Here is a 13,126-nt window from a genome sequence, read left to right as displayed (position 1 = left end):
GTGTGTGCCTTTCCAAATCATGTCCAATCAATTGAATTTACCACAGGTGGACTCCAATCAAGTTGTAGAAACATCTCAAGGATGATCAACGGAAACAGGATGCACCTGAGCTCAATGTCAAGTCTCATAGCAAAGGGTCTGAATACTTATTTCAGTATTTCAGTAAAAAAAAAAAAAGTTATACATTTGCAAAAAAGTCTAAAAACCTGTTTTCGCTTTGGCATTATGGAGTATTGGGTGTAGATTGATGGGGGGGGGGGGGGGGGGGGGGGGGGGGGGGTGATGTAGTCTATTTTAGAATAAGGCTGTAATGTAACAAAATGTGTGAAAAAACGTGCACTGACATGCACACGCACACACATACCCACACCTTTCTTTGACTCTGTGCTTTGTCCACAGTCCCTCTCACTATCTCTGCACATTAAACGTGAGGGGGGATCCCCCACCTCTCCCCCCTGCCCACCTGAAGACCCCCACTCAGACAGATACCAGGTAGGCGCTTCACTACACACACACACACACACACACACACACACACACACACATTTGACGGTTCTTTTGTGAGTAGTTTTATCTTCTCTTCTTATTGCACAGACGTTTCTTCGTGTGAGGACCAACAGACATACAAGACTGAATGGTATGTGGTCAGAAATAAATGTGATTTCAAAGAAGAGCTGTTTGTCGGTTCCGATGGGTGGGGTAGTTGGGTTGCTGCTTTTGCAATGGGGTATTTGGCTGTAAAATTATACTCAAAAGGCCAGTCATCGGGTAGGATATATTTATGGAGATTGTTAGAAGAGGCAATGAACTGGGGGAAACTGAGCAACCAGTCTGACTGTCCCTACAACTGTCACTGAGAGGAAGTGTCCCTTTTTGACCTAGCACCAACACGAGCAGAGGATCTATTAACCCCTTGACCTTTCACCTCGTGATATGTTAACAGTCGATTACCTCCGCTGGTGCTGGTGCTACGCCAAACCCACCCCATTTCATCCCCACAACGAAACTCCCCAGACAGCACACAAACTGGTAAGAGGCACGAGCCACAATATGGCCGACTTTATACCCCAATAATTATATTGAGAACTATTCTCACAGAATAGACTCACAGACTATTTTTTTTAAATAAATTATATATTTTGGGAAACAGACTTTTGATTTTTCAACCATAAACACATACATTTTTTTTAGACAAGAGCAATTTTCCACATTGTAGCTCGTAGTCTGCTGATCGTTCGCCATATCTTTGCTGTGCAGTACACGTGTATAAGTAGTTCCTTCTGAAACCATGGTTTGTCCAGTATCCAGTAGAGAAACCTACCTTTCCTCCTCCTCTATCTCCAACGTGAATAGGTCTCCGTTGGCTTTGTCGAGGTCTACTAGCTTTTATGACAGATTATACAGTACAGTATAATGAGTTTCTAAAGAGACGTCGGGGAGAAGATTGGCCTCCTCTAGCTGTTAGTTAATCAGCCTGTCTTTTTTTTGTCCGTTTGACAAGAGCTGCATCCCAAATGGCTCCCAAATGGCACCCTATTCCCTGTATAGTGTGCTACTTTTGACCAGATCCTCATGGGCCCTGGTCCAAAGTAGTGCACCATAAAGGGAATAGTTTGCCATTTGGGACACACCCGAGGCCCTCATCTATTACCATCTCCTTAACCCTCATTATCCGGGTGGGTCATGGTTAGTGGCTCTCTGTCCCTGGTGGCTACTGTCATCCTACTGAAATTACACTCTCCTAAAAGTTAATGTCCCCATAGGCAATCTGCAGTTAAGAAAACAATTTAAAAAAAAGAGAAGTCCACAGTTATTGTTCTACTGTGTTATGTTTCTTATTGTGTGTGTCATTGAGTGTGTGGGGGTAGGGTAGGGTGTGTGTGTGTGTGGATGTGCGTGTGGGGGTGTGTGTGGTGGGTGGGCAGACGTATTTAACTATACTTGTGGGGATCAGAAGTCCCCACAAGAATAGTAAACAAACACAAATGTTGACCAACTGGGGACATTTTGTTAGTCCCCACTATGTCAAATTCTATTTCTAGGGGGGTTTAGAGTTAAGGTTAGAATTAGTGTTAGGGTTAGAATTAGGTCTGGGGTTAGGTTTAGGAGCTAGGGTTAGGGTTAAGGTTAGGGCTAGTTTAAGGGTTAGATTTAGGGTTAGGTTTAGGATTAGGGGATAGGGAAAATAGGATTTTGAATGGGACTGCATTGTGTGTCCCCACAAGGTTAGTTATACAAGACTGTGTGTGCGTGCTTGTGCATGTATTTGTCTGTATTCCGGTCTATATTTATTATTAGGAGCGTCTTTCATGTTTACCCCCATTGTTAGAAAGCAGAAGCAATACCTCTCTACTTTACCTCCTTCCTTCGGGTCTTTATGTGGGTGTTTACTGTACCATGTGTTGCTCATTCACTCCAAATAAGGAGTTGTGCAGCCAATTGCTAATACTTAGCTCTACGGACATATTCTAGTTAACCCTCTCTACATGTCTGTCTGTGTGGGTGCTCTTTCAGTCAGGATCGGCAAGCTGAAGAGGAGGAAAGCGGACGAAGTTCAGGTATATTCTTAAATAGTAACTGGCATTGCATTGTAGGCGGCAGTAGCAAGTAGAAATGTATTGTAATGAGTGTTGTCCTGGATGCAAAACTGAGCAATTTCCCCTTAGATAGGCCAGCTGCAAAGTCAAAATTGGCATTATTGTACAAATTAATGAAAAAAAACTGCTTTTTGTTCTTAAATTAATGTAAGGGTTAGCCATTAGGGTTAGCAGGGTGGTTAAGGTTAGGGTTTGGTTTTGTAAGGTTGGCATGAATGATTCGGGAGACAGGCGCAGGAATGCGTAAAAAGTATTTTTTATTATACCCAAAATGACGGCGTGCCAAGGCACGGGGACGAATGCCAAACAAGCACCTAACAAAAACACAGGGTTGAAACCCAAACAAAAGAGCGAGGTGTACCTTGAATAAATAACACACGCGCACAATGCTTAACACACGGGATGAGACCGTAACCATCTGCAAAATCCACAAAAAGCACAAAACACACAGCACAGGTACTCACACGCACTAACGGACATTGTAACAATAATCGACACCCCAATGGAAACCAAAGGGCACATAAACGCAGCAAAAAAATAAACATCCTTTTCAGGACGCCTAAGCCAGTGCTACAGGGAGACAGGATGGACAGCTGATCGTCCTCGCAGTGGCAGACCACGTGTAACAAAACCTGCACAGGATCGGTACATCTGAACATCACATCAGCGGGACAGGTACAGGATGGCAACAACAACTGCCCGAGTTACACCAGGAATGAACAATCCCTACATCAGTGCTCAGACTGTCCGCAATAGGCTGAGAGAGGCTGGATTGAGGGCCTGTAGGCCTGTTGTAAGGCAGGTCCTCACCAGACATCACCGGCAACAACGTCACCTATGGGCTCAAATCCAGCAATTGGACCAGACAGGACTGGCAAAAAGTGCTCTTCACTGACGAGTTGCGGTTTTGTCTCACCAGGGGTGATGGTCGGATTCTCGTTTATCGTCGATGGAATGATCGTTACACCGAGGCCTGTACTCTGGAGTGGGATCGATTTGGAGGTGGAAGGTTCATCATGGTCTGGGGCGGTGTGTCACAGCATCATCATCATCATCGTCATCATCGGACTGAGCTTGTTGTCATTGCAGGCAATCTCAATGCTGTGCGTTACAGGGAAGACATCCTCCTCCCTCCAGCATGACAATGCCACCAGCCATACTGCTCGTTCTGTGCGTGATTTCCTGCAAGACAGGAATGTCAGTGTTCTGCTATGGCCAGCGAAGAGCCCGAGTCTCCATCCCATTGCGCACGTCTGGGACCTGTTGGATCGGAGGGTGAGGGCTAGGGCCATTCCCCCCAGAAATGTCAGGGAACTTGCAGGTGTCTTGGTGAAAGAGTGGGGTAACATCTCAAGGCAAGAACTGGCAAATCTGGTGCAGTCCATGAGGAGGAGATGCACTGCAGTACTTAATGCAGCTGGTGGCCACACCAGATACTGACTGTTACTTTTGATTTTGACCCCCCCCCCCCCCCCCCCCCCCCTTTGTTCAGGGACACATTATTCAATTTCTGTTAGTCACATGTTTGTGGAACTTGTTCAGTTTATGTCTCAGTTGTTGAATCTTGTTATGTTCATACAAATATTTACACATGTTAAGTTTGCTGAAAATAAACGCTGTTGACAGTGAGAGGACGTTTCTTTTTTTGCTGAGTGTATATACAAATACAATCAGTGGGAATAGGGGCCAGGTGTGCGTAATGAATGATTTTATGACTTTTGTGACTGTGCCAGCTAGTGACCACTGCAAAGCTGCCTCCAGAACAATATTCATGATAAAAATGCTAACCTGCGCGACAGCAAGCCTAGCTATTCCTTGGCAGCCGTCATATTGTATACCGTACTGGATGTCTTAGAAAGATTGATGACGGATAGGGCAGGTGAATTGGTCCTGAAACAGGTTAAAAGAGTGTTGTGCCCATCTGTGCTTAAACCCCTGATATTGTTTGCTGCCCATTAGGCTCAGTGTTGCCATGTTTCTACTGTACCTTAGGTTACCCCTAGGAGATACATCAGTGACAACCAAGGGCTATGAGATATGCATTTGCGTTAGGCAAAAACAAAATGGTGTGTGTGTCTGTGAGTTTGTGTCTGGCTGCGTGGCTTCATCATGCATACGTGTCTGTGTGTGTCTTTTCAGGACATTTTGGTGGACCTGGGAGGAGAGGGGGTGCAGTGGAGGGAGCGGAGGAGGTTACAGATGACATCCATGCTGGGGGGGTTTAAAGGTAACTGGGTGACCCTTTGACTGGGTCTTGGGTCTGGTGCAGTGGGGTGGATAATGTGACTGGGTGGCGGATAGAAAGACACTGGACCTTTCAGTCCAGATTATGCTGCAGTATCTATAAGGCTGAATTTGCGCTCCCTTACCTAAGAAAGCACTACCCTAAGTACACTGCTCAAAAAAAATAAAGGGAACACTTAAACAACACAATGTAACTCCAAGTCAATCACACTTCTGTGAAATCAAACTGTCCACTTAGGAAGCAACACTGGTTGACAATAAATTCCACATGCTGTTGTGCAAATGGAATAGACAAAAGGTGGAAATTATAGGCAATTAGCAAGACACCCCCAATAAAGGAGTGGTTCTGCAGGTGGTGACCACAGACCACTTCTCAGTTCCTATGCTTCCTGGCTGATGTTTTGGTCACTTTTGAATACTGGCGGTGCTTTCACTCTAGTGGTAGCATGAGACGGAGTCTACAACCCACACAAGTGGCTGAGGTAGTGCAGCTCATCCAGGATGGCACATCAATGCGAGCTGTGGCAAGAGGGTTTGCTGTGTCTGTCAGCGTAGTGTCCAGAGCATGGAGGCGCTACCAGGAGACAGGCCAGTACATCAGGAGACGTGGAGGAGGCCGTAGGAGGGCAACAACCCAGCAGCAGGACCGCTACCTCCGCCTTTGTGCAAGGAGGAGCAGGTGGAGCACTGCCAGAGCCCTGCAAAATGACCTCCAGCAGGCCACAAATGTACATGTGTCTGCTCAAACGGTCAGAAACAGACTCCATGAGGGTGGTATGAGGGCCCGACGTCCACAGGTGGGGGTTGTGCTTACAGCCCAACACCGTGCAGGACGTTTGGCATTTGCCAGAGAACACCAAGATTGGCAAATTCGCCACTGTGCTCTTTACAGATGAAAGCAGGTTCACACTGAGCACATGAGCACATGTGACAGACGTGACAGAGTCTGGAGATGCCATGGAGAACGTTCTGCTGCCTGCAACATCCTCCAGCATGACCGGTTTGGCGGTGGGTCAGTCATGGTGTGGGGTGGCATTTCTTTGGGGGGCCGCACAGCCCTCCATGTGCTCGCCAGAGGTAGCCTGACTGCCATTAGGTACCGAGATGAGATCCTCAGACCCCTTGTGAGACCATATGCTGGTGCGGTTGGCCCTGGGTTCCTCCTAATGCAAGACAATGCTAGACCTCATGTGGCTGGAGTGTGTCAGCAGTTCTTGCAAGAGGAAGGCATTGATGCTATGGACTGGCCCGCCCGTTCTCCAGACCTGAATCCAATTGAGCACATCTGGGACATCATGTCTCGCTCCATCCACCAACGCCACGTTGCACCACAGACTGTCCAGGAGTTGGCGGATGCTTTAGTCCAGGTCTGGGAGGAGATCCCTCAGGAGACCATCCGCCACCTCATCAGGAGAATGCCCAGGCGTTGTAGGGAGGTCATACAGGCACGTGGAGGCCACACACACTACTGAGCCTCATTTTGACTTGTTTTAAGGACATTACATCAAAGTTGGATCAGCCTGTAGTGTGGTTTTCCACTTTAATTTTGAGTGTGACTCCAAATCCAGACCTCCATGGGTTGATAAATTTGATTTCCATTGATCATTTTTGTGTGATTTTGTTGTCAGCACATTCAACTATGTAAAGAAAAAAGTATTTAATAAGAATATTTCATTCATTCAGATCTAGGATGTGTTATTTTAGTGTTCCCTTTATTTTTTTGAGCAGTGTATATGGGTTGCAGATAGGATTCCAACATTTCCAGAAATCATATTCCCCTCCGAATTCCAGGAATCTTCCAACCAGGATCTCTGGAAAACCAGGGAATTTTGGGAACGTTCCCGGAATTCTTTAACCCTTGTGGCAGAAAAGAGGAGATACTGTAGGTGACATGGAGAAATCTTATGTGGTTTTCATAATTTACTACTGAAAATGGGTTTTCAAGTGTCACCTTTCAATGGCCTTAGACAGGCAAAAACGGCTCACCTCTCATTGGCCCTGAGCATCTGCTCTTAGCACTCAATAGTCATCATGACACCGTCTACCATGTGAGAATCTGCTAGGTGAAAGTGAGGATGCCAGAGAGGGTATGTCCCAAATGGCACCCTTTTCCATTTACAGTGCAAAAGTAGTGCGCCATATAGGGAATAGAGTGCCATTTGGGATGGAGATAATAATGAGGCTCTCCTCAGGGTCGGTATTTGTGAGCAGCAGCACATCTAATGAGGGCCGCGGTGACAGTGATGCTGACCTGGACGTTGATGGAGACGACACCGCGGACTACGGAAGAGCACAGTATCCTTCTAATTGACCAATCTTCGAAATTCCACATGATTGACAAGAATGTGTCAGCATTGAAGAGGTTTACATTGTTGCACACAGAACAAATAATTCAACAAGGGAACAATGTGCCGTTGTTGAATGCAGCAACAGTCAGGCATAGAAAGAAGAAATGAACCTACGGTGAGAAATGCTGGACATCACATAAAGTGCTCGTATTCCCCTCAATTGGAACATCCATTCGACCATGTATATTTCTATGGTACCACTGCATGTTTGTGTTTCCTTAGCCTGGTGATCCAGATATACAGAGGCAGACATCATCCCCTGTTCACAACGGGAGCCTGGGGAGGTGGAGGAGAGGAAAGCACTGAGGGGGGCTGTTTTAAAGTACGCACCATCACAGGCGGTACTTCCATGGCCTGTTTCTATGTTCCATCACCACACAACACTGCCTCATTTTTGTGTTGTTATTATTATCTGCATTAACTGTCTTATTAGTTCTAAATACGATCCTACTTTTGCTTCTCAGTGTTGGAACTCTGTCCAACAGAGTAACTCTGGAACATTCGAAATGGACAAATGAGGGTGAGAACAGCTACAGTATCAGTACATGTGGTTTCTCGATTGAGTTCATGTGTAGTACTTCATTAGTTGGATATTACACTTTTTCTCAATTGTGTACAAGTCATTTTTGGATCTGTGTTGAAATGTATCTAAAGCAGAACAGCAATGATCAAATACATTGACACAACCTTTGATCATTTTCTTGCCTTGGTTCCTCGACTTGCATATCTTAGACCACCTTTTGCAAACCATTAAATACAAATATCAGCAGTGAATGCAAAATTCGCTGTTAGAGCTACAATGTGTCACTTTTTGGGCGGCCCGACCAAATTCACATAGAAATGAGAGTTATAGATCTCTCGTTGTCATTGAAAGCGAGTCTAAGAAGCGGTAGGTATGTTCGATGTTCGCTATTTCTATGCGTCCCATTCTTTAGTTCACGTTTTTTGACTTTCAAATAGCTAAAAATGCCCCCAAAAATTGGTTTAGATGGTACAATTATACTCTATACAATGACTGCTTGTTTTGTCACATAAACTGAAATTAGGTGAACTATTAGAATTTTAGCAACCAGGAAATGGCGGATCGATTCCTGCATATTGCACCTTTAAGTGTTTTCGTCACAGAATATTAACACATTGTTTTCATCAGAAGAGAAATGTGTGCAATTGTGTTCATTGTTTCCGTCAATCAGTAAATACTACTATACAAAATTCTAAATCATCCCATCAGCGCCATAGCATGTACAGTACATGGAAAGATCTAGTCAATGGGGACAGACTTATTGCTATGATTTTTTACAATATTGCAGACATGGAGAGTTGCAGAGAATGAAATTGGGTTACGTCTAAGTAACTTTGGGTGATCATCTCAAACATTGGACCTTCTATTATAGAGCTTGGGATTTAGGCCTATACATTCATATCAGCTGTGTTCCTCCATTTCTTATTTCTGTTGTGTTTCTGTGCGCCAATGGAAAGTCTACAAAACGCTGAGCAAACCAACCTTCGTATTGAATACATAGAATTGGATTGTGATGATACCGATGAATGAATCCTATTTTTATTTTTTATCTGGAGTAATACTTGATTCGATGTGTATGAAATTGTTTGGTGAAATATGCATAAAAGGAGAGTAATTGCCCATAATTCTGCACCTTTGGATCGTTTTACTTCTGATTATGAGGATTTGCTGACTGCACAGAAAATGTATTGATCTACTGGGATTTCTAAAACAGACTAACTTTCTGTTTCCTCTGCTTGGACTCGAGAGTTAAGTAGCTATTGATGCGGTAATCTTTTTTGCAGGCAGTTGTGTTCTTTCGATGAATGCATTTGCAATTTTGATGCTATACTATCGTTTTGATGAATGTATTTCTGTTTTGAGAAGGCAACCACATTTTGAAAACGCATTTACTGTTTTGCGAAAGGCCACAGACTTCTGTGTCTTGTGGACTCTGTTTTTGAAAATCAACAACATTGTTCCCCCAAAAAATGCTTGTACGTGATTGAGAAGAACTGTAATGATTGGGGGGTGTCCCAATTAAAAATTATAGTCCTCTTTTGCTACAGGATGTCCATCCACCAGCAACGGAGAACGCAACAAACTGGACAACAGCATAATCTCCCTACACAGGACCTGTAAAAACAGTGACATAGAGACGTAAGTTCTGAAAATAAAATTGTGAAAATGTTCCACATTACCATTAACTACGTGGTACTGTAAACCGTCCCAAAAATCCCAACCTAAACTCTATCTTTCCCCTAAGCTCATCTATAAATCAAGCTCAACTCATAGAGGACGACTGGTGGTGACTGAGTGTGTATGAATGTGAGTGTGCCTGTGTGCCTGTGTGTGTGTGGTACTTGCCCTCCCCCTCTCTCAGCACTGTTGTCTCTTCCCATGATAAATGAGACAGTGAATGCTGGCAATGTGACTGCTCCTAAAATTCATTCTCTATGTACATGTCTACCAGCTAATCATTTCATCCGTCTTCGATTTATAAATGACTCTGGCCTCTTCTTCTCCTGTCCCCCTCACTCCCTTCCTCTCTCTCACTGTATGTGTGTGTGTGTGTGTGTGTGTGTGTGTGTGTGTGTGTGTGTGTGTGTGTGTGTTCAGGGTCTCTGAGGATTCGGCACTCACGACACTCGATGCACTAAAAACTCGGATACGAGACCTAGAGAAGCAGATGTCCAGAGGAGACAGATACAAATGTCTCATCTGTATGGTGAGTGTATGGCCTGAATCCCAGCCTGTTTGTGCTGTCATGCCAACTCCTTGTTACTCATTATCATTGTTTATCTTGACAATGAACAATTGAGTTGGATAAGAGCACAAAGACGTCTGGGACCAGGCTAGTTAGTATAGCAGCACTGGGAGGAATCTAGTTCAACGGAAGTACTGAATTGTATACTGATAACCTTTCATTGAACTAATTAAACACACTATGAGACCCAAAGTAAGCACATTCCAATTGAACAATTGATTTAATCCGGACTTTTGAGGAATGTATCACAGCTACTCTGCATAAGTATTCAGACCCCTTGACTTTTTCCACATTTTGTTACATTACAGCCTTATTCTAAAATTGATTCACCAATCTACACACAATACCCCATAATGATGAAGCGAAAACTGTTTTTTTTATATTTTTGCAAATGTATATATATTTTTTTTAACCTTATATACGTAAGTATTCAGACCCTTTGCTATGAGACTCGAAAATTGAGCTCCGGTGCATCCTGTTTCCATTGATCATCCTTGAGATGTTTCTACAACTGATTGGAGTCCACCTGTCGTAAATTAAATTTATTGGAAAGGCACACACCTGTCTATATAAGGTCCCACAGTTGACAATGCATGTCAGAGCAGAAGCCAAGCCATGAGGTCAAAGGACTTGTCCGTAGAGCTCCGACACAGGATTGTGTCGAGGCACAGGTCTGGGGAAGGGTAGTGGAAATGTTCTGCAGCATTGAAGGTCCCCAAGAACACAGTGGCCTCCATCATTCTTAAATGGAAGAAGTTTGGAACCACCAAGACTCTTCCTAGAACTGTCCGCCCGGCCAACCTGAGCAATCGGGGGAGATGGCCTTGATCAGGTAGGTGACCAAGAACCCGATGGTCACTCTGACAGAGCTCCAGAGTTCTTGTGTGGAGATGGGAGAACCATCGAGAAGGACAACCATCTCTGCAGCTCTTCACCTATCAGGCCTTTATGGTAGAGTGACCAGACGGAAGCCACTCCTCAGTAAAAGGCACATAACAGCCTGCTTGGAGTTTGACAAAATGCACCTAAACGACTCTCAGACCATGAGAAACAAGATTCTCTGGTCTGATGAAACCAAGATTGAACTCTTTGGCCTGAATGCCAAGCGTCACGTCTGGAGAAAACCTGGCACCATCCCTACTGTAAAGCATGGTGGTGGCAGCATCATGCTGTGGGGATGTTTTTCAGCATCAGGGACTGGGAGACTAGTCAGGATCGAGGGAAAGATGAACGGATCAAAGTACAGAGAGGTCCTTGATGAAAACCTTACTCTACAGCGCTCAGGACCTCAGACTGGAGCGAAGGTTCACCTTCCAACAGGACAACGAACCTAAGCACACTGCCAAGAAAACGCAGGAGTGGCTTCAGGACAAGTCTCTGAATGTCTTTGAGAAGCCCAGCCAGAGCCTGCACTTGAACGCGATCGAACATCTCTGGAGAGACCTGAAAATAGCTGTGCAGCGACACTCCCCATCCAACCTGACAGAGATTGAGAGGATCTGCAGTGAAGAATGGGAGAAACTCCCCAAATACAGGCGTGCCAAGGTTGTAGCGTCATACCCAAGAAGACCCGAGGCTGTAATTACTGCAAAATGCACTTCAACAAAGTACTGAGTAAAGGTCTGAATATGTGATGTTGTGATAATGTGATATTTCAGTGTTTCATTTTTGATACATTTTAAACAAATCTAAAACCCAGTTTTTGCTTTGTCATTATGGGGTATTGTGTGTAGATTGATAAGGGGGGAAAACGATTTAATTCATTTTAGAACAAGGCTGTAACGTAACAAAATGTGGAAAAAGTCAAGGGGTAGCTGTTTCATCCATCCTAGCTACTTAACTCATCCATCCACTCATCCATCCTCTCAAGCCGCACTAATACAGCAGATACAGACACGTAGCGCCATCTAGTGACAGCTGTCTCCCATTTAATCAGAGCAGGAACAGGACAGAATGTGGAATGTGTTTTACTGTGTAGCACTGTAATCCCATACTGTTTCTCTCTCTGTCTGTATGTCTGTCTGTGTGCCTGTCCCTATAGGACACATATACTACGCCCCTCACCTCCATCCAGTGCTGGCACGTCCACTGTGAGGAGTGCTGGCTCCGCACACTGGTAAGAATAAAGAAAAACGGAAAGAAATCCTGTCAGATAATGCTAAGCTAAGGAGCATGATATTAGAAATATTACATACAACAAATGGTATTTCTGTCAAGCAGTCACACATGGCTGTGTTTTGTCTTCTAGGGGGCTAAGAAGCTTTGTCCACAGTGTAACACCATAACTTCACCTGGGGATCTGAGACGGGTGTATCTGTAACCCGGCGGGGCCAGTGAAGCACAGACCTTTGAGGGGGACATAAGGGCAGCTGGCCTGTCAGAGATCACCCTTGTCTTTGCACCTTAACCTATCCCCCCCACCCACCTTCCGAACTGAGTAGGGCCGCACCTCATGAATAGATGGTACCCATGATTGGGTATTGCACAACGATCAGTCCTCATGTCCTTTGACATTTTAGGTTTGACATTTCACCTTTGGTTTGCCCAGCTGGATGGTGTTGGTTTGTACCGAGCTCACCTCCACCTTTAGTGAGCCAGGACAGTTCTAAGAGGAGGACTCTGTGCTCAATCCATTAATCACCATAAGGTATATACGTAAATTAAATAAATGACAAGAACTGAAGTATTCTCAGCGCTCAGGCACTGAAAGAAAGCTTTCAGATGAATTTAGATCACTCTGGACTATTATAATATTCTGTATACTCTTTTTAGAAATAATAGTTGTCTGTTTTTATCAAGATAAAGCACATGTAAATAGTTTTGTGTATGTTTTCAATTGTGTATGTGAAAAAGATTAACACTCCCGTTGTGTTTACGGTCATGTTCTTATAAAGTCATGCTTTTTGGTTAGTTAGGGTGGGAGGAAAGTGTGAACATAGCAATTGTCATATTTTGAGATTTAATTATTTTGTGTTTGTCGTTTAGGTTGTGTTTCTTTGTACAGGAGTACAACGTGTAATTAATCAATGTTACAAAAAAACAATGTGTCTTTAAAAAAGATGGTTATTGCATAAATATATATCCAAAAAATATCTACACTAACGATATCATTGAAAAACATTTATTCCACTGATTTTTGATTTAGGCCCAGATTCAATCTGATCGAGGG

At 44.2% G+C, this 13,126-nt stretch overlaps 1 protein-coding gene across 1 annotated transcript in view; it reads left to right on the top strand.

Moving 5' to 3' along the window:
* LOC120055140 (E3 ubiquitin-protein ligase RNF220-like) overlaps positions 1–12,277 on the top strand; it is a 44,397-nt gene extending 32,120 nt beyond the window's left edge. The window contains exons 3-13 of the mRNA XM_039003065.1: positions 400–492; positions 944–1,029; positions 2,515–2,558; positions 4,737–4,824; positions 7,034–7,136; positions 7,425–7,511; positions 7,654–7,709; positions 9,260–9,350; positions 9,810–9,918; positions 11,999–12,073; positions 12,206–12,277. Of these exons, the coding sequence (XP_038858993.1) occupies positions 400–492; positions 944–1,029; positions 2,515–2,558; positions 4,737–4,824; positions 7,034–7,136; positions 7,425–7,511; positions 7,654–7,709; positions 9,260–9,350; positions 9,810–9,918; positions 11,999–12,073; positions 12,206–12,277 (904 nt within the window). The remainder of the gene's footprint in view (positions 1–399; positions 493–943; positions 1,030–2,514; positions 2,559–4,736; positions 4,825–7,033; positions 7,137–7,424; positions 7,512–7,653; positions 7,710–9,259; positions 9,351–9,809; positions 9,919–11,998; positions 12,074–12,205) is intronic.
* The last annotated feature ends 849 nt before the right edge of the window (positions 12,278–13,126 follow it).

This window comes from Salvelinus namaycush, chromosome 10 (genome assembly GCF_016432855.1).
Source record: "Salvelinus namaycush isolate Seneca chromosome 10, SaNama_1.0, whole genome shotgun sequence".
Lineage (NCBI taxonomy): Eukaryota > Metazoa > Chordata > Actinopteri > Salmoniformes > Salmonidae > Salvelinus > Salvelinus namaycush.
This window is presented reverse-complemented; position numbering and strand designations above follow the sequence as displayed.